We start from the raw sequence: 20,068 nt of genomic DNA on the forward strand, positions 1-20,068 counted from the left end.
TTAAATTTTCATTAAAAAAAAAGCCCAGGTGCAGTGGCTTACACCTGTAATCCCAGCACTTTGGAAGCCAAGGCAGGTGGATCACCTGAGGTCAGGAGTTTGAGACTAGCCTGGACAACATGGTAAAAACTTATCTCTACCAAAAATACAAAAATGAGCCAGGTGGCGTGGTGGCAGGTGACTGTAATCCTAGCTACTCAGGAGACTGAGGCAGGGAAATCACTTGATTCCAAAAGACAGAGGTTGCAGTGAACTGAGATCACGCGACTGCACTCCAACTTGGGTGACAGAGCAAGACTTTGTCTCAAAAAAGAAAAGAAAAGAACTTTTTAAAAAATTAGCCAAACATGGTGTTACCGTACCTACAGTCCAAGCTACTCTGGAGGCTGAAGGGGGAGCATCACGTGAGCCCAGGAGACTGAAGTTGCAGTGAGTTATAATCACAGGTCTGCACTCCAGCCTGAGTGACAGAGTGAGAATGTCTCCCTAAGAAATAATAATAATAATAATTGATAAATAAAATAAAATATCAGAGTTGAAATAGGACTTAGACATTATCTTGTTTAAAAATTTTTGGTTATAGTTGGAGAGACTTAAGCCCAGGAAACAAGTGACTCATCAAAGATAATTTGCTTAGGTAAACAAGTGTATTGATTGAACTATTATTATGTATTAGAATCTGTGGTAGGGTGACCAGTTGTCCTTTTTTGCCTGGAACTGAGGGGTTTCAGGGACAGGAGATTTTCAATGCCCAAACTGGGACAGTCAGGGTAATCACTCTATGGTTCTCCCCACGTACATGTTAATAAATTTGTATGGGCTCATGCCTGTAACCCCAGCACTTTGGGAGGTCAAGGGAGGTGGATCACTTGAGCTGAGTTCAAGAAAAGCCTGGGCAACATAGCAAGACCTCATTTCTGCCAAAAAAAAAATGTAGTAAATGTGTATGCCTTTTTTCCAAAAATACAAAACTAAAAAAGAAAAAATAGCCTGGGATCTGGTGGTGTGGGCCCATAATCCCAGCTACTCGGGAGGCTGAGAAGGAGTGACTGCTTGAGCCCAGCCCTGAGTAATATAACAAGACCCCATCCCCCCAAAAAATGAAACAAAACAAAACTGGAACAATTCCAAGCAAACCTGGACAGTTGGTTGCTCTATTATTAGGCCCTGGAGACAGAACAACTTATGAGATATGCTCTCAAGTAGAAGAGACATGTGAGCAAATCATTACAATATGATATGTACCAAAAGAGCACCCGCACTGTGAGACAAGACTTCTGAGACCCTGAAACCTCTAGACAAGAAGGGAGTTAAGCAGATTAAAGCCAGAGTAAGAATGGGGCCATTTGGAAAGCATCGAGTCTGAAGGATCAGTGCAATAAAAGACACAGTAGGGAAAAATAATAGCTAAGAATTTACTGAGAATTTAGCTGTGCGCCAGGCTCTATGCTATATATTATCTGCTTTAATCTTTACAACCCCATAAGGTTGGATTTGTCATATGAGTGATGAAGACGCCATTGGAGAGTGTTAAGCAGAAGAGTAATATAATTGTGTGCTTTAAAAATAAATGATTACTATGGCAGTATGTAAAAAGCTTTTTAAAAATCTAATACACATATGTACTCTTTTGAAATATCTGTAACTTAACATCATCCCCCAAACCCAGTTTCATAAAAGTGATCCCAGATTGACAATACAGTTTAGAACCAAACTGTTTAATATCTTAACTCCTCTATTCTTTTTTTCTTCTGTTCTTTCATTGGCTTTCTACCAAGGTACAAACTCTGTAAGGAAGTTATTAGGTTCTATAACAAGGGCTCCCTCTGTTGGTTGTGTAGCAACAAAACAGCAACCATTTGACATCCAGCAGAAACAATTGCTTTGGGTTTTTATAGTAATGCTTTCTTTGTTTTTAAGAAAATCAGAGACCTTGCCCCTAAATTTTAATAATTTGTGAAGTATTCAAATGAATATAAGACCCAGTTATTTGGTCTTTGAAGCTTAAACCAAAGAAAAATGTTCATACTTGCAGTCACCATTTTCATTGGCATCATTCCATTTCTTCATCAAAGAGCCATTTACATTCATTAAACTGGACAGCTATTGAATTTCATAATAGAATTATCCAGACTTTCATTTCCTATTATGCCCTTAGTCACACAAATAAACTTTGTTATCACTTATCAGTAATAATCACTCATTGGGAATGTCATTTCTATACAGCTCCGAGATCGCCTAAGCCCATGACAGACTGGCTCCCAATTCCTCCAAATGAATGCCTGGCAGCAGCTGCAATAAAAGTTCCATGTAGGACTAACCCCTTCAGGCTGTAGACAGAATAATTTGTTCATTCAACCAAGATCCACTGGTACTTGCTCCAAACCAACTCTGTTCTTGGGAGAGAGTTTAATAACACAGACACTAAACTCAAGAAGCCCTTGATGTAGTGAGGGAGATATTTAACACCTGAAGCATGCCTCCAACTTGAAGTAGACTATGATAAATGTCATTAACATAGTACAATGTGCCATAAAAGCAGAAGGAAATAGTAAATGTGATTGAGAGACTTCGGGCAGACATCTTGGAGAAGGTACTATTTGACTTGAATAGGACAAAAGATCTATGGTATTAGGAATGTTTCTCTGTTTTGTTCATTACTGTATCCTAAGTTCCTATAACTTTCATTGGCACATAGTAAGTGCTTAGTAAATAGTTATTGAATGAATGAGTAGATGTTTGAAATCGATAGGAGTTTTACTTACAGGAAAAGGCAGAGAAAAAGAATTTCCCTTTTGAAAATTCTTACCCTCAAAACCAAAACAAACCTTTTGTTTGTTTAGCCTACCAAAAGCCTTCCCTTGGCTCTCTGTTTTCTTTAGGATGAAATACTGTCTCTGTTTGCCAGGGATGGTGGCTTATGCCTATAATCACAGCACTTTGGGAGGCTAAGGCAGGAGAATCACTTGGGGCCAGGATGTCAGCAACCAGGGCAACATAGCAAGACCACATCTCTACATTTTTTCCTTACTATTATTAGCAGAATGTGGTGGCACACACCTGTAGTCCCAGCTGCTCAGGAGGCTGAGGTAGGAGGATACTTGAGCCCAGGAATTTGAGGCTACAGTGAGTTGTGCTGGAGCCATGGCACTCCAGCCTGGACAATCCAGTCTCAAAAAAAAAGAAGAGAAAAAAAGAGCCCATGTACTTTCCCTTTATCTGCCATCTTCACTGAAAGCTTCATCTTCAGGCTGGTAACAGGACGGTGACAGAGGTTTCAGGCATTACCAAATCCAGAGGAGGAAGAGGAGCTTCCTCTCTCTGTAGAATAAGGAAATACTTTCCAGAGTTCTCCACAATACTTTCCCTTATCCACTTGGCCATCCATAAATCAGTCACTAGCAAGGGGGATGATAGTCCCATAAATAGTTTGGCTGATCATCTAAGATAGAGTAGAAGTTGGTGACCATTTATGTTAGTTACTTCAGTAAGGTCTTGCTGTCACTCCTCAGCACCCGGAATCAGATACCTTATGTCTCTGTGAATCTGCTTTTGTGACCCTTCCCATGAAACTCACAACCATGTCCATACCCTAGACATTGTCCCTACCAATAAATGTGTCTCTCTATAGTTTCAATTTCAAGGATCTCATCCTCTGACTTTCTATATTTCCAGCTAACTTTATTTAATATCAACTCTAATAATCTTTCAATCCCACGGGGACCTATATTCCACTGATGATCCTATGGCATTCCTTTTCACAATCTTCCATCCCTTTGTTTTTAATTCTTCCATGCCCAGCTTAAATATCATGGTCAATCATCATAGCCACTCCCTTGCATATCTCCTGGACTCCCTTGCTCCCTTCACTTCATGGTACTCTCTTGGTGAATCTGCTGTCATGCTTATATCCAACTCTCTGCTTACTCAGTACCTGAACAAAGACCCTGAGTAGGACTGAAGAAAAATACATAACAACGTTAATTAGTCTTACTCTACACTTAATGAGTCTTCGCTGCTGAATAGTAAAGTTGCTTAGCAGTTAGTGTATTTCTCCAGTCCATTTTACATCTCATTCTCTGAGATGACCTCCGTCAGATCCCCTGTCTCCTAAAACCTTCAATACCTCCTTTTGATTTTTTTTTTCCTGCAAATGTTCTTTTGCAGTGCTTCTTTTCCAGCTGCTTACTTTGCTTCTTATTTCACTGAGATATCAAAGGCAAGTAGAGGAGAATTTCCATATGTTCCCACCAGCCCATCTAGCCCCTAGCTACATCTGTGCTCACATCTCTGCTTTCTCTGTTAATGGGGATGAGTCTGTGATTCTAGCAGACTCATTCTTCTTATTGGGCAGTAGATTCCATCTCTTCTCATCAACTCAGAGAAATTTCCCCTAGCAATTCTCCCATTCTATATTCTGCATCACCAAAATTTTTTATTTTATTTTATTTTACTAGATCGGGAGTGATTTTGCCATTCCCCTTCCACAAGGGACATTTGGCAACGTCTGGAGACTTTTGCGGTTATTACAACCCAGGAAAGAGGCAGGGCGCGCTACTGGCCTCTAGTGGATAGAATGCTAGGAATGTTTCTAAACATCTTACAGTGCAGAGGACGGCCCTTCATAACAAAGAATTATTCTGCCCAAAATGTCAATAGTGCCAAACTGCGAAACCCTGTACTAGGCCATTCCTATAAGCACATAAACACACACATGCAAGTGCTATTATTTCTCCCATTTTAAAAATCACCCTCCCGTGACTTCACATACCCTTCCAATTTCAATCCTATTTTCTGCCCCCCTTTACTAAAAACTCCTCAAAAGTCTTATCTAATCTCACTGTTTCCACTTGCTTTCCTCTAAGTCTCACTTAGACTTTTCCAATCCGGCTGTGACCCAATATCCCATTGGAATTGCTTTTGTCAAGATCACAAATGACCTCCATGTTGTCAAGTCCCAGGGTCAGTTCTCAGCAGCACATGATTGAATTGATTACTCCCTTTTCCTAGAAGTGGCTTCTTCATTTGACTTCTAGGATATACTCTCTCCTTGTTTTCTTTCTATTTTTTTAGACTTGTGCAAATTACTTTTTTATTGATACATAATTGTATATATTTGTGCAGTACATATCATACTTTGATACATGCATACAATATGCAATGATCAAATCATGCATACAATGTGTAAATAATGAAATGAAAGAGAAGACATTTCAGATCTCCTCTTCTAGCTGTTTTGAAATATACAGTACATTGGTGTTAACTATATTCACCCTACTGTGCTACCAAACTGTAGAACTTTTTCCTTCTATCAAACCATATGTTTGTATCCATTAACTAATCTCTCTGCATCCTCCTATCCTCACCCAGCCTCTGGTAACTATCATTCCACTCTCTGCGTCTATCAGATCAACATTTTATAGGTCTGACATATGAGTGAGAACATGCAATATTTGTCTTTCTGTGCCTGGCTTTTCTCACTTAATCTAATTTTAATAATTCCCCCTCAGTCTCCCTTTCTGCTTGCCCATATACTGACCTCTAAATGTTGGAGTTTGTGAAGCTCAGCTCTTGCACTTTTCTCTTGTATGGACTCACTCCCTGGGTGGCCTCATTCAGTCCTGTGAGCTCAAATATCATCTACATACTGATAAATCCCACATTTTTATCTCTAGCCTGGATCTCTCCCCTGAACTACAACTCATGTATCAAATTGCCTACTTAGCAGCTCCATCTGAATATTTAAAATGCATATAAAGCTTGGCATGTCCAAACTGAGCTTCAGATCTTTCCCTCAAATACTGCTGCTTCCTCAGTCTCATTCTTCAAAGTAAACAATTCTAGTCTTTCATTTCCTTATGGTAAAACCTTGGTATAAGCTTTGATTCTATTCTTTCATACTGGAATTTGACCTGTCAGCAAAATCTTACTAAGCTATATCTTTAAAATATGGTAGAGAGGCATACCTCAAAGATATTCTGTGTTCAGTTCCAGACCGGTACAATAAAGAATATACCACAATAAAGTGAATATTGCAATAAAGTGAGTCACACAAATTTTTTGGTTTCCCAGTACACAGAAAAGTTATTTTTACCCTATACTATAATCTGTTAAGTGCACAATAGCATTCTGTCTTTAAAACCATACTTAATGGCCAGGCACGGTGGCTCACACCTGTAATCCCAGCACTTTGGGAGTCTGAGGCAGGTGGATCACCTGAGGTCAGGCATTCGAGACCAGCCTGGCCAACATAGTGAAAACCTATCTCTACTAAAAATACAAAAATTAGCCGGGTGTGGTGGCGGGTGTCTGTAATCCCAGCTACTTGGGAGGCTGAGGCAGGGGAATCACTTGAACCCAGGAGGCAGAGGTTGCAGTGAGCCATTGCACTCTAGCCTGGGCAACAAAAGCAAAACTCTGTCTCAAAAAAAATAAGTACAGAAAAAAAAGTACTTATCTTAATTTTAAAATACTTTCTTTTTGTTGTTTTGTTGTTGAGACAGGGTCTGGCTCTGTCACCCAGACTGGAGTGTAGTGGTGTGATCTTGGCTCACTGTAGCCTGTACCTTCTGGGCTCAAGTGATCCTCCCACCTCAGCCTCCCGAGTAACTGGGACCACAAGTGTATGCTGCCACATCTGGCTAATTTTTGTATTTTTTGTAGAATTTTTTTTTATGTTTTTGAGACAGACTTTCACTCTGTTGCCCAGGCTGGAGTGTAGTGGCACAATCTCAGCTCACTGCAACCTCCACCTCTCAGGTTCAAGCAATTCTCCTGCCTCAGCATCCTAAGTAGCTGGGATTACAGACACGTGCCACCATGCGTGGCTAATTTTTGTATTTTTAGTAGAGACAGCGTTTTGCCATGTTGGCTAAGCTGGTCTCAAACTCCTGACCTCCAGTGATTCGCCCTTCTCAGCCTCCCAAAGTGCTGGAATTACAGGCGTGAGCCACCACTCCTGGCCTGAGATGGGGTTTCACCATGTTGCCCAGGCTGGTCTCAAACTCCTGAGCTCAAGTGATTGGCCCACCTCTGTCTCCAAAAGTGCTTACAGGTGTGAGCCACTACATCTGGCCTAAAAATACTTTATTGCTAAAAAAAAAAAAAAAAACACAATGCTAACAATCATGTGAACCTTCGGCAAGCCATAATCTTTTTGGTGGTGAAGGCTCAATGTTAATGGCTGCTGACTGATCAGGGTGGTATCTGCTAACAGGTGGGGTGGCTGTGACAGTTTCTTAAAATAAGACAACGTAGCATTTGCCACATGAATTGACACTTCCTTTCATGAAAGATTTATCTGTAGTATGCAGCACTATTTGATAGCATTTTACCAATAGTAGAGTATCTTTTAAAATTGGACTCAGTCCTCTCAAACCCTGCTGCTGCTTTATCAACTAAATTTATGCCCTATTCTAAATCCTTTGTTGTCATTTCTACCATGTTCATAGTATCTTCATCAGGAGTAGATTCTATCTCAAGAAACCACCTTCTGGCTAGGCACGATGGCACACACCTGTAATCCCAGAACTTTGCGAGGCCAAGGTGAGAGAATCACTTGAGCTTGGCCATTCTAAACAGCATGGGCAACATAGTGAGACCCCCATCTCCTCAAAAACATTCTTTTAAATTAGCTGAATATGATGGTGCACATGTGTAGTACTAGTTACTTGGAAGGCTGAAGCAGGAGGATAGCTTGAGCCTAGGAGGTCAAGGTTGCAGTGAGCCATGATTGCCAGCCTGGGCAACATAGGAAGACTCTATCTCTATTTAAAAAATAAATAAAGAGGCCAGGCATGGTGGATCACACCTGTAATCCCAGCACTTTGGGAGGCCAAGGCAGGAGGATCACTTGAGGTCAGAGTCCGAGACCAGCTTGGTCAACATGGTGAAACCCCATCTCTACTAAAAATACAAAAATTAGCTAGGCGTGGTGGTGGACACCTGTAATCCCAGCTACTCTGGAGGCTGAGGCAGGAGAATCCCTTGCGCTTGGGAGGTTAAGGCTGTAGTGAGCAGAGATCACATCACTGCACTCCAGACTGGGGGCCAGAGCAAGACTCTACCTCAAAAATAAAAGAAAAAGAAACCACTTGTTCGCTCATCCATAAGAAGCAACTCTGCATCCATTTAAGTTTTATCATGAGATTGCAGCAATTCAGTCATGTCTTCAGGTTCCATTTCTAATTCTAGTTTTCTTGCTATTTCTATCACATCTGCAGAAGTCTTGAACCCCTAAAGTCATCCAGGAGGTACGGAGTCAATTTCTTCCAAACTCCTGTTAATGTTGGTATTTTGGCTTCCTCCCATGAACCACAAATATTCTTAATGGCATCTAGAATGGTGAATCCTTTCCAGAAAGTTTTCAATGTACTTTGCCCAAATCCATCAGCAGAATACTACCTATGTTATGAAATGTAATTGTAAAAGTAAGACTGGCAGGTTTAAATTACTCCTTGATCCATAGGCTGCAGAAAGGATGTTGTATTAGCAGGCATGAAAACATTCATCTCCTTGTACATCTCTGTTAGAGCTCTTGGGTGAGTAAATGCATTGTGAATGAGTATAAGCAGTAATCCTTCTTCTCCTCCTTCTCTTTCCCCTTCTCCTTCTCCTTCTCCTTCTTATTACTCTTCTTCCTCCTCCTTCTTCTTCCTCTTTGTCCTTCTTCCTCTTCCTCTTCTTGTTCTTCTTCCTCCTCCTCCTCCTTCTTCTTTTTCTCAGCAACCTTTTGGAATCTCTTTTTTCTGATCAATAAGTCTCAGCAGTGGGCTAAAAAGTTCAGTACAAGTCAGGAACAACAGCTCACATCTCTAATTCCAGCATTAGGAGTTGGAGTCAGGAGTGTCTCTTGAGGCCACGAGTTTGAGATCAGCCTGGGCAACATAGCAAGATCCTGTCTCTATAAAAAAATAACTTTTTTAAAAAAAAAGGCCAGGCGTGGTGGCTCACACCTGTAATCCCAGCTCTGGGAGGCCAAGGTGGCCTGATCACCTAAGGTCAGGAGTTCGAGACCAGCCTGGCCAACATGGCGAAACTCTGTCTCTACTAAGCGAAAAAAAATACAAAAATTAGTCAGGAATGGTGGCATGCATGTGTAATCCCAGCTTGAGGGGCTGAGGCAGGAGAATTGCCACCTGAGAGACAGAGGTTGTAGTGAGCTAAGATTGCACCATTGCACTCTAGCCTGGGCAACAGAGCGAGGCTCTGTCTCAAAAAAATTTTTTTTTAAATTGAGTTTGGGTGCAAGGCAGCTACTGACAGCAGAGTGCAGCAGCTGAAGGCTGGTGAGTCACAGCCATGATGTACCAGACTGAGGGCCTCACACTGACGCTGGACCTGGAGGAGATGAAAGAGAAGACGTACAAGGATGTGATCTCTTCCATACAGAACTTCCTCATCTATGTGGCCCTACTGAGAGTTACATCTTTTATCTTAAAGAAACTGGACAAAGGCTGGGCATGGTGGCTCACACCTGTAATCCAAGCACTTTGGAAGCCAAGGCGGGTGGATCACCTGAGGTTGAGAGTTCAAGACTAGTCTGACCAACATGGTGAAACCTCATCTTTATTAAAAAAAAAAAAAAAAAGAAAGAAAGAAACTGGACAGAATACAAAGATTGGGCATCCCGTGTGAATGCATTATCATGAAGTTTTTACTCCTCTCTGCAAGTGAAAAGGCTGAGAAAGATATAAGAGACTCTTTGAATGGACATAAAAATTCTGCTTCTTAAGAGCAAGTTTGGCTCTGGTAACTGACCTCCATAGCTAAAATACAAAACTATTAGGAAATATAAAAAATAAAAGAATTAGCTGGGTATGGTGGCACATACCTGTGGTCCCAGCTACTTGGGAGACTGAAGTGGAAGGATCACTTGGCCCAAGAGATCAAGACTGCAGTAAGCTGTGATTGCACAACTACACTCCAGCTTGAATCACAGAGCAAGACCCTGTCTCAAAAAACACATACAGGCTGGGCGAGGTGGCTCACATATATTATCCCAGCACTTTGGGAGGCCAAAGGAAGCAGGCACATCACTTGAGGTCAGGAGTTCAAGACCAGCCTGGCCAACATGGCAAACCCCTATCTCTACTAAAAATACAAAAATTAGCCAGGCATGGTGGCATGTGCCTGTAATCCCAGCTACTTAGGAGGCTGGGACAGGAGAATCGCTTGACCCCAGGAGTCAAGATCACACCACTGCATTCCAGCCTGGGCAACAGAGCAAAACTCCATCTAAAAAAAAAAAAAAAAAAAAAAAAAAAAAAAAAAAAAAATACACACACGCACAAACACACACAGAGTGTGGAGATATATATATCCATACTGTAAAAAAGAGACGTGCTCTCATCCAGACTTTGTTGTTTCATTTCTAGAGCACAGGGAGAGTAGAGAGCATAATTCTCAAAGGCCTTAGGATTTTCATAATGATCAATGAGGAACTGGCTTCAACTTAGTCACTAGCTGCATTAGCACCTAGCGAGAGTCAGCCACTCCCTTAAAGCCGTGAAGCCTGGCATTGACTTCTGTCTAGCTGTATAAGTCCTAGATGGCATTTTCTTCCAATAAAAGGTTGTTTCATCCTCACTGAAAATCTGTTGTTTTGCCTTCAGATCAGTGATGTCAAGGAAAAGAAAATCTGTTGTTTAGTGTACCCAGCTTCATCACTACCTCAGCCAGGTCTTCTGCATAACTTGCTGCAGCTTCTACATCAGCACTTGCTGCTTCACCTTGTACTTTGATGTAATGGATATGGTTTCTTTTCTTTTTTTTAATAACTTTTTAGGAAGACTTCATCCAAATAAATTTAATTTTTTTATTTTTTATTTTATTTTATTTTATTTTATTTTTGAGACAGAGTCTCGCTCTGTTGCCAGGCGCCAGGCTGGAGTGCAGTGGCATGATCTTGGCTCACTGCAACCTCCACCTCCCAGGTTCAAGCAATTCTACTGCCCAGCCTCCCGAGTAGCTGGTACCACAGGTGCACGCCACCATGCCCAGCTAATTTCTGTATTTTAGTAGAGATGGGATTTCACTATGTTGGCCAGGATGGTCTCAATCTCTTGACCCCATGATCTGCCGGCCTCAGCCTCCCAAAGTGTTGAGATTACAGGCGTGAGCCACCGTGCCAGGCCTGGTTTATTTTCTTAAACCTCATGGACCAACCTCTTCTAGCTTCAAACTTGTCTCCTGAAGCTTCCTCACCTCCCGTAGCCTTCATAGAATTGCTCTGGATAAGGCTTTGACTTAAAGGCATGTTGTGGCTGGTTTGATCTTCTATCCAGATCACTCCTACTTTCTCCGTATCATCAGTAAAACAGTTTTGCTTTCTTATTATTCATGTGTTCACTGGAGTAGCACTTTATTTATAAATATTGCCCAGGCTGGTTTCAAAGTTCTGGCCTCAAGCAATCCTCTGGTCTGTCTCCCAAGTAGCTGGGATTACACTTGTGTACCACGATGCCCATCAACACTTTTAATTTCCTTCAAGAACTTTTCCTTTGCATTCACAACTTTGCAAACTGGCACAAGAGGCCTACTCTGTAGCTTATCTCTGCTTTTGACATGCCTTCCTCACTGAATAATAATTTCTAGGTTTTGATTTATAGTGAGAAATGGCAGGCACACTGGCTCACTCCTGTAATCCCAGTGCTTTGGGAGGCCAAGGCAAGAGGATCACTTAAGGCATGAAGTTCAAGCCAGCTTGGGCAACGTAGCAAGGACTCCCCTCATCTCTACAAAAAATTAAATAGGCTGGGCATGGTGGCTCATGCTTGTAGTCCCAACAATTTGGGAGCCCAAAGCAGGAAGATCAATTGAGCTCAAGATTTCAAGATCAGCCTGGGCAACACAATGAGACCTCTTCATCTCTACGAAAAATAAATAAATATGGCCGAGTGCAGTGACTAATGCCTGTAATCCCAGCACTTTGGGTGGCTGAGGCGGGTGGATCACCTGAGGTCAGGAGTTTAAGACCAGCCTGGCCAACATGGTGAAACCCCTTCTCTATTAAAAATACAAAAAACTAGCCAGGCAGGGTGGCAGACACCTGTAATCCCAGCTACTCAGGAAGCTGAGGCAGGAGAATTGCTTGAATCTGGAAGGCGGAGGTTGCAGTGAGCTAAGATCGTGCCATTGCACTTCAGCCTGGGTGACAGAGCAAGACTCTATCTCAAAAATAAATAAATAAATATCAAAAAATTTAAAATAAATAATAAAAGCAATGTGAGAGACATACGACTCTTCCTTTCACTTGAACACTTAGACACCATCGTAGGGTTATTTTGGCCTAATTTCAATATTGCTGTGTCTCAGGGAATAGGTAGGCCTGAGGAGAGAGAGAGACAGGGGACTGTTGGTTGGTGGAGCAGTCAGAACACATACAACATTTACGGATTATGGTCACCATTTGATATGGGCACAGCTTGTAGCACTCCCAAAACAATTTCAGTGGTAACATCAAAGATCACTGATAATAGATCACCATAACAGATGATAGTAATGACAAAGTTTATTAATATTTTTGCATGTTTGGTTTTGTTTTCTTTTTTTAAGAAATTGATATGGGGTCTCACTATGCTGCACAGGCCGGTTTCAAACTCCTGAGCTCAAGTAATCTGCCCACCTTGGCATCCCAAAGTGCTAGGAATATAGACATGAGTCATCACACTCAGCCAGGTTTTCTTTTCTTTTCTTTTCTTTTTTTGAGACTGAGTTTCACTCTTGTTGCCCAGGCTGGAATGCAGTGGTGTGATCTTGGCTCCTGGGGTCAAGCGATTCTCCTGCCTCAGCCTCCTGAGTAGCTGGGATTACAGGCGCCCACCACCACGGCCGGCAATTTTTTGTTGTAGTTTTTTTACTAGAGACAGGGTTTCGCCATGTTGGCCAGGCTGGTCTCGAACTCCTAACCTCAGGTGATCCTCCCTCCTTGGCCTCCCAAAGTGCTGGGATTACAGGCATGAGTTACCGTGCCCAGCCCCATGTTTGGTTTTCTTTAGAGACAGAGTCTTGCTCTGTCGCCCAGGCTGAGGTGCAGTGTCATAATTATAGCTTAGTGCAGCCTCAAACTCCTGGACTCAAGCGATCCTCCAGCCTCAGCCTCTGAGCAGCTGCGACTACAGGTGCATGCCACCATACTCAGCTAAGACAAAGTTTTAAATATTGTGAGAATTACCAAAATGTAACACAAAGACATGAAGTGAGAACATACTACTAGAAAAATGGCACCAATAGACTTGCTGGATGCAGCGTTGTCAAAAGCCTCAAATTGTGGGGGGAAAAAACCCCACAATGTCTACAAAGCACAATAAAGTGAAGCACAATAAAAATAAGGTATGCAGCTGGGCCCAATAGCTCACACCTGTAATCCCAGCATTTTGGGAGGCCTAGGAGGGTGGGCAGAGGTCAGAATTCTTATAATATTTACTCTGCTCCAATTAATGTGGTGTTCTTGCTGTTTCCATATTACACCAAGCACACTCCAGCCGCAGGGTCTTTGCACTTGTTCTTCCCTGTACCTGGAATGCTTTCCTCTTTGTGAAAATACAAGGTCTTTGCTTAAATATCAACTTTTCAGAGGGGCTTCCTGAATGAACTTCTCTATCCCATTGATACTTCCTATCCTCCTCTCTTGCTTTATTTTTACTTTTATCTTGAGATGGAGTCCTGCTCTCTTGCCAGGCTGGGGTGCAGAGGCACGATCTCGGCTCACTGCAACCTCTATCTCCTGGGTTCAAGGAATTCCCCTGCCTCAGCCTCCTGAGTAGCTGGGACTACAGGCGCACACCACGACGCCCAGCTAATTTTTGTATTTTTAGTAGAGATGGGTTTTCACTATGTTGTCCAGGATGGTCTCCATCTCTTGACCTGGACATGTATGTCACCATTACTTCTGCTGGCTCCATTTCTAGAACACCTGTGTTTTCTACCTAATTTTAGGTGTCTGATATCTCCTTCAGGGCAGAAATGATAGTTGACTTTTCTGTGTCCCTAGGACTAGCCATAGGGTCCAGCACATATTAGGCACGCTATAAATGGTTCTTGGACTAAAATTTTGCCTATTTCCACCTGTTTCCTGTCATTTCATAATTCTCATTCTCTCCATAATTCCACTGTAGCCACCAAAATACCTTAGTAAATGTATTAGAGTACATGTCTCTGTGGTGTTGTAATTAAAAGCACAGGCTTTGGAATCCAATAGGCTTAGTCTTGGCTCTGTTACTTAGTGGTTATGACTTTGAGCAAGACAGTTTACTTCTCTGAGCCTCACTTTCTTCATTGGTAAAATGCAAATCATAATGCCACAAGAGGTTACAGTGAAGATTAAACTCAATAGTGTATACAAAGCCCTAGCACTCTAGCACAGAATAGCTACATGAACGATAACAGCGGTATTCCCTAGCCAGAATCAGCGACTGTATCTTTAGCATCTAGAGAATATAGACATTGTCAGAGAAGGAAATGATTAGAGACAGGGCTGGTGAAGTCAGTTGGAGCCACATTATGAGGGGTTAAGCAGTTTAGCCTTTATTCTCTAGATAATGACGAATAATAAAAGAACTATGGTAACACCTAAAACTAAGAGCAAGTCAAAGACAATATTTTTGAGCACCAAATGAGGAAGGCCAGGAGAGCTGCCTGGGGCCATGTTAACAACTCATTGAACCTTATGGTAACTGACATCAGTTATGAACTCAGGCTATAGTTGCATGATGTCAGCCTTTCAGATGAAAACAGAAATTTCAGTCAAACATCTGGTTGTTTAGTCTACTCAGCATCAAAGAACTGGCTGTTCTGAAACTTTCAGATGTTTGGCTGAATGGTTTAGTTTTCATCTTCATCTAAGGGGCCTGGTAGGCACAATCACTAAGATTTTTGTCAGCTTTGGGCTTGAGGTGTTTTTTTTTTCTTTCTTTCTTTCTTTTAATTATGGAAACATTTCTATAACAACATAAAAGAATTTAAAAAAAAAAGAAAGAAAGAAAAACAATGGAGGGGTTAAGGCGGAAGGATCGCTTAAGGATAAGAGTTTGAGCCCAGCCTGGGCAACATAGAAAGTCCCTGTCTTTACTAAAAATAAAAAAATTGGCTGGGCATGGTGGCACACACCTATAGTCTCAGCTACTCAAGAGGCTGAGGCAAAAGAATCCCTTGAGCCTAGGAGTTTGAAGTTATACTGAGCTATGATCGCACTACTGCATTCCAGCCTGAGTGACAGAGCAAGACCCTGTTTCTAAGGGGAAAAAAAAGAAAGAAACAAAGAAAAATAAAATCTTCCTAATTATACCTCATTAAAACAACTGGTTTTATTTTTGCATGTTCCCTTAATAGAAATATAAAGTTTACATTGCTTAACCACAAGAACATTTGTTTGTGCCCTTTTCATTGCACTTATTGTTAAGTTTGATTTAAATGTAATTCATATTTTTTGTATATTTTTATAGAGTCAAGGTTTTACTATGTTGCCTTGGCTGGTCTAAAACTCCTGGGCTCAAGTCATGCTCCTGCCTCAGCCTCCCAAAGTGCTAGGATTATAGGCATGAGGCACTGCACCTGGCTTCATATTTTAAAATAATTACTATATAATATTATCAACTGGATATGCTAGAATCTACTAAATTTGAACATTCTGGGGTTGCTGGAAATTTTTATGCCTCTAATTTTTCATTAAGATAAACATCCAGGTCAGGCTCAATGGTTCACGCCTATAATCCCAGCACTTTGGGAGGCCGAGGTGGGCCGATCATGAGGTCAAGAGATCGAGACCATCCTGGCCAACATAGTGAACCCAGTCTCTACTAAAAATACAAAAATTAGCCAGGCATGATAGCACATGCCTGTGGTTCCAGCTACTCAGGAGGCTGAGTTGGAAGAATCGCTTGAACCCAGGAGACGGAGGTTGCAGTGAGCTGAGATTGCGCCACTACATTCCAGCCTGGCGACAGAGCAAGACTCCGCCTCAAAAAAAAAAAAAAAAAAAAAAAAAAAAAAAAAAAAAAAAAAAAATTAAAAAAAAAAAAAAAAAAAAAAAAAAAACCCATACCAAAAAAAAAAAAAAAAAAAAAAAAAGATAAACATCTGGTTTTGTTTACAATAATTTCATAGGATAGCCAATTAAAAGTCAATGCATTGGCCAGGCATGGTGGCTCACACCTGTAACCCCAGCACTTTGGGAGGCCTAGGCAGGTGAATCACCTGAGGTCAGGAGTTTGAGACTAGCCTGGCCAACATCGTGAAACCTTGTCTGTACTAAAAATACGAAAAAAAAAAAAATTAGCTGGTCATGGTAGCATACACCTGTAATCCCTGCTACTCCAGAGGCTGAGGCAGAAGAATCGCCTAAACCCAGGAGGCCAAGGTTGCAGTGAGCAGAGATCGTGCCATTGCACTCCAGCCTGGGCAACAAGAGCAAAACTCCCTCTCAAAAAATAATCATGATAATAATAAAATAAAAGTCAAAGCATTTTCATAACTCAAGATGTCTTAATTCATTTTGTGCTGCTACTGCAGAATACCTGATACTGGGTAATTTATAAAGTACAGAGATTTAGTTTTCACAATTTTGAGGCTAGGAAGTCCAAGACTGAGGATTCAGCATCTGAAGAGGGTCTTTGTGCTGCATCATCTTTTGGCAGAAGATGGAAGGGCAGGAGAGGACGAGAGAGAGCAAGAGAGCAAACTTGCAGCGTCAAACCCTGTTATAATTGGCGTTAATTCATTCATGAGTTTGGGGCCCTCATGACCTAAATGCTTCCTATTAGACCCCACCTCCCAACACTTGTACTGAGGATTAAGTTTCCAAAACACGCTTTTTGGGAGACATATTAAAACCATAGCAACAGGCTGGGCATGGTGGCTCACCCCTGTAATCCCAGCACTTTGGGAGGCAAAGACGGGTGGATCACCTGAGTTCAGGTGTTAGAGACCAGCCTGGCCAACGTGATGAAACCCCGTCTCTATTGAAAATATAAAAATTAGCCAGTGTGTGGTGGTAGGCACCTATAATCCCAGCTACTTGAAAGACTGAGGCAGGAGAACCATTTGAACTTGGGAGGCAGCGGGTGCTCTGAGCCGAGATCACACCATTGCACTCCAGCTTGGGCAACAGAGCGAGACTCTGTCTCAAAACAGACAAACAAAAAAGGACAAAAAAAAAATAGCAACATATTTCTATATTGCAAATGAATTATACTACTTTAAACTGATATCAACAATGTATGTATTCCCACAATAGACTTCCCACATAAGATTTCACCACAATCTTATCACCATTGGTGTTATCATTTCAATGTTTTAGTTTCTGGCCAATTGAGCCAGTTCTAACATAATATATATAACTATATATCTATCCCTTCTCCTCTCCCAAAACATCAATACAATGAGAATAAATGATTGTGGTTTTTTAAATCTTTTTGACAGGGTCTCACTCTATCACCCATGCTGGAGTGCAGTGGCAAGATCTCAGCTCACTGCAACCTCTATCTCCGGGGTTCAAGTGATTCTCCCACCTCAGCTTCCTGAGTAACTGGGACTACAGCCATGCACAACCACGCCTGGCTAATTTTTTTTTGGAGGGGGGAGGTATTTTTTGGTAGAGATGAGGTTTCACCATGTTGACCAGGCGAGTCTCGAACTCCTGTTCTCAAGTGATCCACCTACCTCACCCTCCCAAAGTGCTGGGATTACAGGCCACTACACCTGGCCCCAATGAGAACAAATGATTGTTTTAAAAGTATATACTCACCTGGGCATGGTGGCTCACAACTGTAATCCCAGCACTTTAGGAGGCTGAAGCAGAAGCCTCACTCAAGTCCAGGAGTTTGAAACCAGGCTGAGCAACATAGCAAGACCCCATTTAAAAAGACCAAAACTGGCTGGGCATGGTGGCTCATGTCTGTAATCCCAGCACTTTGGAAGACAGAGATCGGAGGATCATTTGAGATCAGGAGTTCAAGATCAGCCTGGCCAACATGGTGAAACCCTATCTCTACTAAAAAAATACAAAAATTAGCCTGATGTGGTGGCAGGAGCCTGTAATCCCAGCCCCTCAGGAGGCTGAGGTAGGAGAGTGGCTTGAGCCTGGGAAGTGGACATTGCAGTGAGTTAAGATGGCACCACTGCACTCCAGCCTGGACAACAGAGCAAGATCCTGTCTCAAAAAAAAAAAGAAAGGAAAGGAAAGGAAGGAAAAAAAGAACACTAGGAGATAAAGAAAGTATGCTCCAGCTTTAAGGGAAAAATAATAGTATCATACAAGGTATAGAGAGATAATTGGAATGATATTAAATGCCTTAACAACAAACACTAGAAATATAAAGTAGCAATGCCTTAAAAATCCTGTGTAAAACTTTTTTTTTAATTTAGAATTCTATATCTTGAGAACTACCAATCAAGTGTGAAAGGGAAATTAAGACATACTGAGATTTGCAAAGTCTCCAAAAAATTACTTTGCATAACTTTGTTTTGGAAAGCTACTATAGAAAGTGTGCCACCAAAATGAGAGAGTAAACCGAGGCTGGACACAGAGGCTCACACGTGTAACCCCAGAACTTTGGGAGTCCAAAGCAGGAGGATCACTTGAACCCAGGAGTTCGAGACCAGCCTGAGCAATATAGGGAGACGCTGTCTCTACACAAAAAAAAACAACAATAATAAATAGCTGGGCATAGTGGCATGTGCCAGCAGTCGTAGTTATTCAGGAGGCTGAGGCAGGAGGATCCCTTCCGTCAAAGAGTTGGAGGTGTCAGGGAGCTATAATTGGGCCACTGCGCTCCAGCCTGGGCAACAGAGCGAGACCCTGTCTCAAAAAGAAAGGAAAAAGAAAAAGAGTAAACTCAAAAAACAGAAAGAGCTTGGATTCTTAAAGGAGAAAATATATTTTTCATGGAGATATAAATGAGAAAAAAAAATAACAAAAAGGTAAAAAGAGGAAATAAACAGCCGAGTCTAAGAGAATCCTCACGATGATGATAAAGGGTAATCCTAGAATGACAGCTGTTTGGCATGAATAAAGATTAGACTAGCCTTTCGAGGTAGGAGGCCGCTCTCGTCAGGCTTGGAGCTAGGTGCGGATGCAATGTGGCTCTCGATAGCACCTTATGGGTAGTTGTGTCCCAAAGGAAGGATGAGAATAGCTGCTGAAGTCCTAAAGAGCAAGCCTAACTCAAGCTGTTGGCACACAGGCATTACACAGAAAGCTAGAAGTTGAAATGGTGGAGTCCAACTTGCCTGGACCAGCTTTATGGGTTCTGCTGGTAACGTTTTTATCCATGGATGGCTTGCTTGGGTGCAGATGTTGGAGACCTTTTAAAGGTATGGAGAGTTGGTTTGACTACACTGTGTGGAGCAAGTTGGGGGGCAACTTTTGAAGAAGCAAAGGTTGGGATTCATGCTTGAAGAAATGCAGGCAGACCTGCTAACCTAAAAACTAGAGTTTTTAATGACCACAGCAAGCAAGCATGCAGTTTCGCCCTTGAAAGGGTCTTTCCTCACCCAGGCTGTAGTGCGGTGGCCCTTTGAGGCTCACCACAGCCTCAAACTCCTGGGCTCAAATGATCCTTGGCCTCCCAGTGGACTTTGTAGACAGCCTGATATGGAGTCTCAAGAAGATTAAAAATGTCTCCAATTTCAATAAATGGCTGCAATCCAAAAAAAAAAAAAAAAAAACATTAGACTAGGAAAGTAGAGGGCTTCCAGAGCTACCGGTTCAGGAAAATAAATGGAACAGATAAATTATCTGACTATATTTAATCATGTAGAAAAAGTGATATAGAGAATTGAGCAAATTAGTGGGGCATGGTGGCTCACGCCTGTAATCCCAACACTTTGGGAGGCTGAGGTGGCAGATCACCTGAGGTCAGGAGTTTGAGACCAGCCTCACTAACATGGCAAAACACTATTTTTACTAAAAAGACAAAAATTAGCCAGGCATGGTGGTGCACACCTGTAATCCCAGGTACTTGGGAGGCTGAGGCAGGAGAATTGCTTGAACTACCTGGGGAGGAAAGGAGGTTGCAGTGGGCCGAGACTGTGCCACTGTACTCTAGCCTGGGTACAGAGTGAGACTCCA

The 20,068-nt window shown here is 41.9% G+C and overlaps 1 protein-coding gene and 1 long non-coding RNA gene across 2 annotated transcripts; both read left to right on the top strand.

Moving 5' to 3' along the window:
- Window positions 1–9,303: 9,303 nt before the first annotated feature.
- LOC108318069 (mitochondrial import receptor subunit TOM5 homolog) lies at window positions 9,304–9,733 on the top strand. The gene is made up of 2 exons (XM_037745789.1): window positions 9,304–9,464; window positions 9,673–9,733. The coding sequence occupies exons 1-2, from the start codon at window positions 9,304–9,306 to the stop codon at window positions 9,731–9,733; spliced, it is 222 nt and encodes a 73-aa protein (XP_037601717.1).
- A 3,100-nt stretch (window positions 9,734–12,833) lies between these two features.
- LOC119474136 lies at window positions 12,834–19,667 on the top strand. Its single transcript, XR_005203426.1, has 3 exons — window positions 12,834–12,844; window positions 17,058–17,060; window positions 19,053–19,667. It is a non-coding gene; the product is annotated as an uncharacterized LOC119474136 (long non-coding RNA).
- Window positions 19,668–20,068: the final 401 nt, after the last annotated feature.

The sequence above is a fragment of the Cebus imitator genome, unplaced genomic scaffold (assembly GCF_001604975.1).
Source record: "Cebus imitator isolate Cc_AM_T3 unplaced genomic scaffold, Cebus_imitator-1.0 Scaffold214, whole genome shotgun sequence".
NCBI classification, from domain to species: domain Eukaryota; kingdom Metazoa; phylum Chordata; class Mammalia; order Primates; family Cebidae; genus Cebus; species Cebus imitator.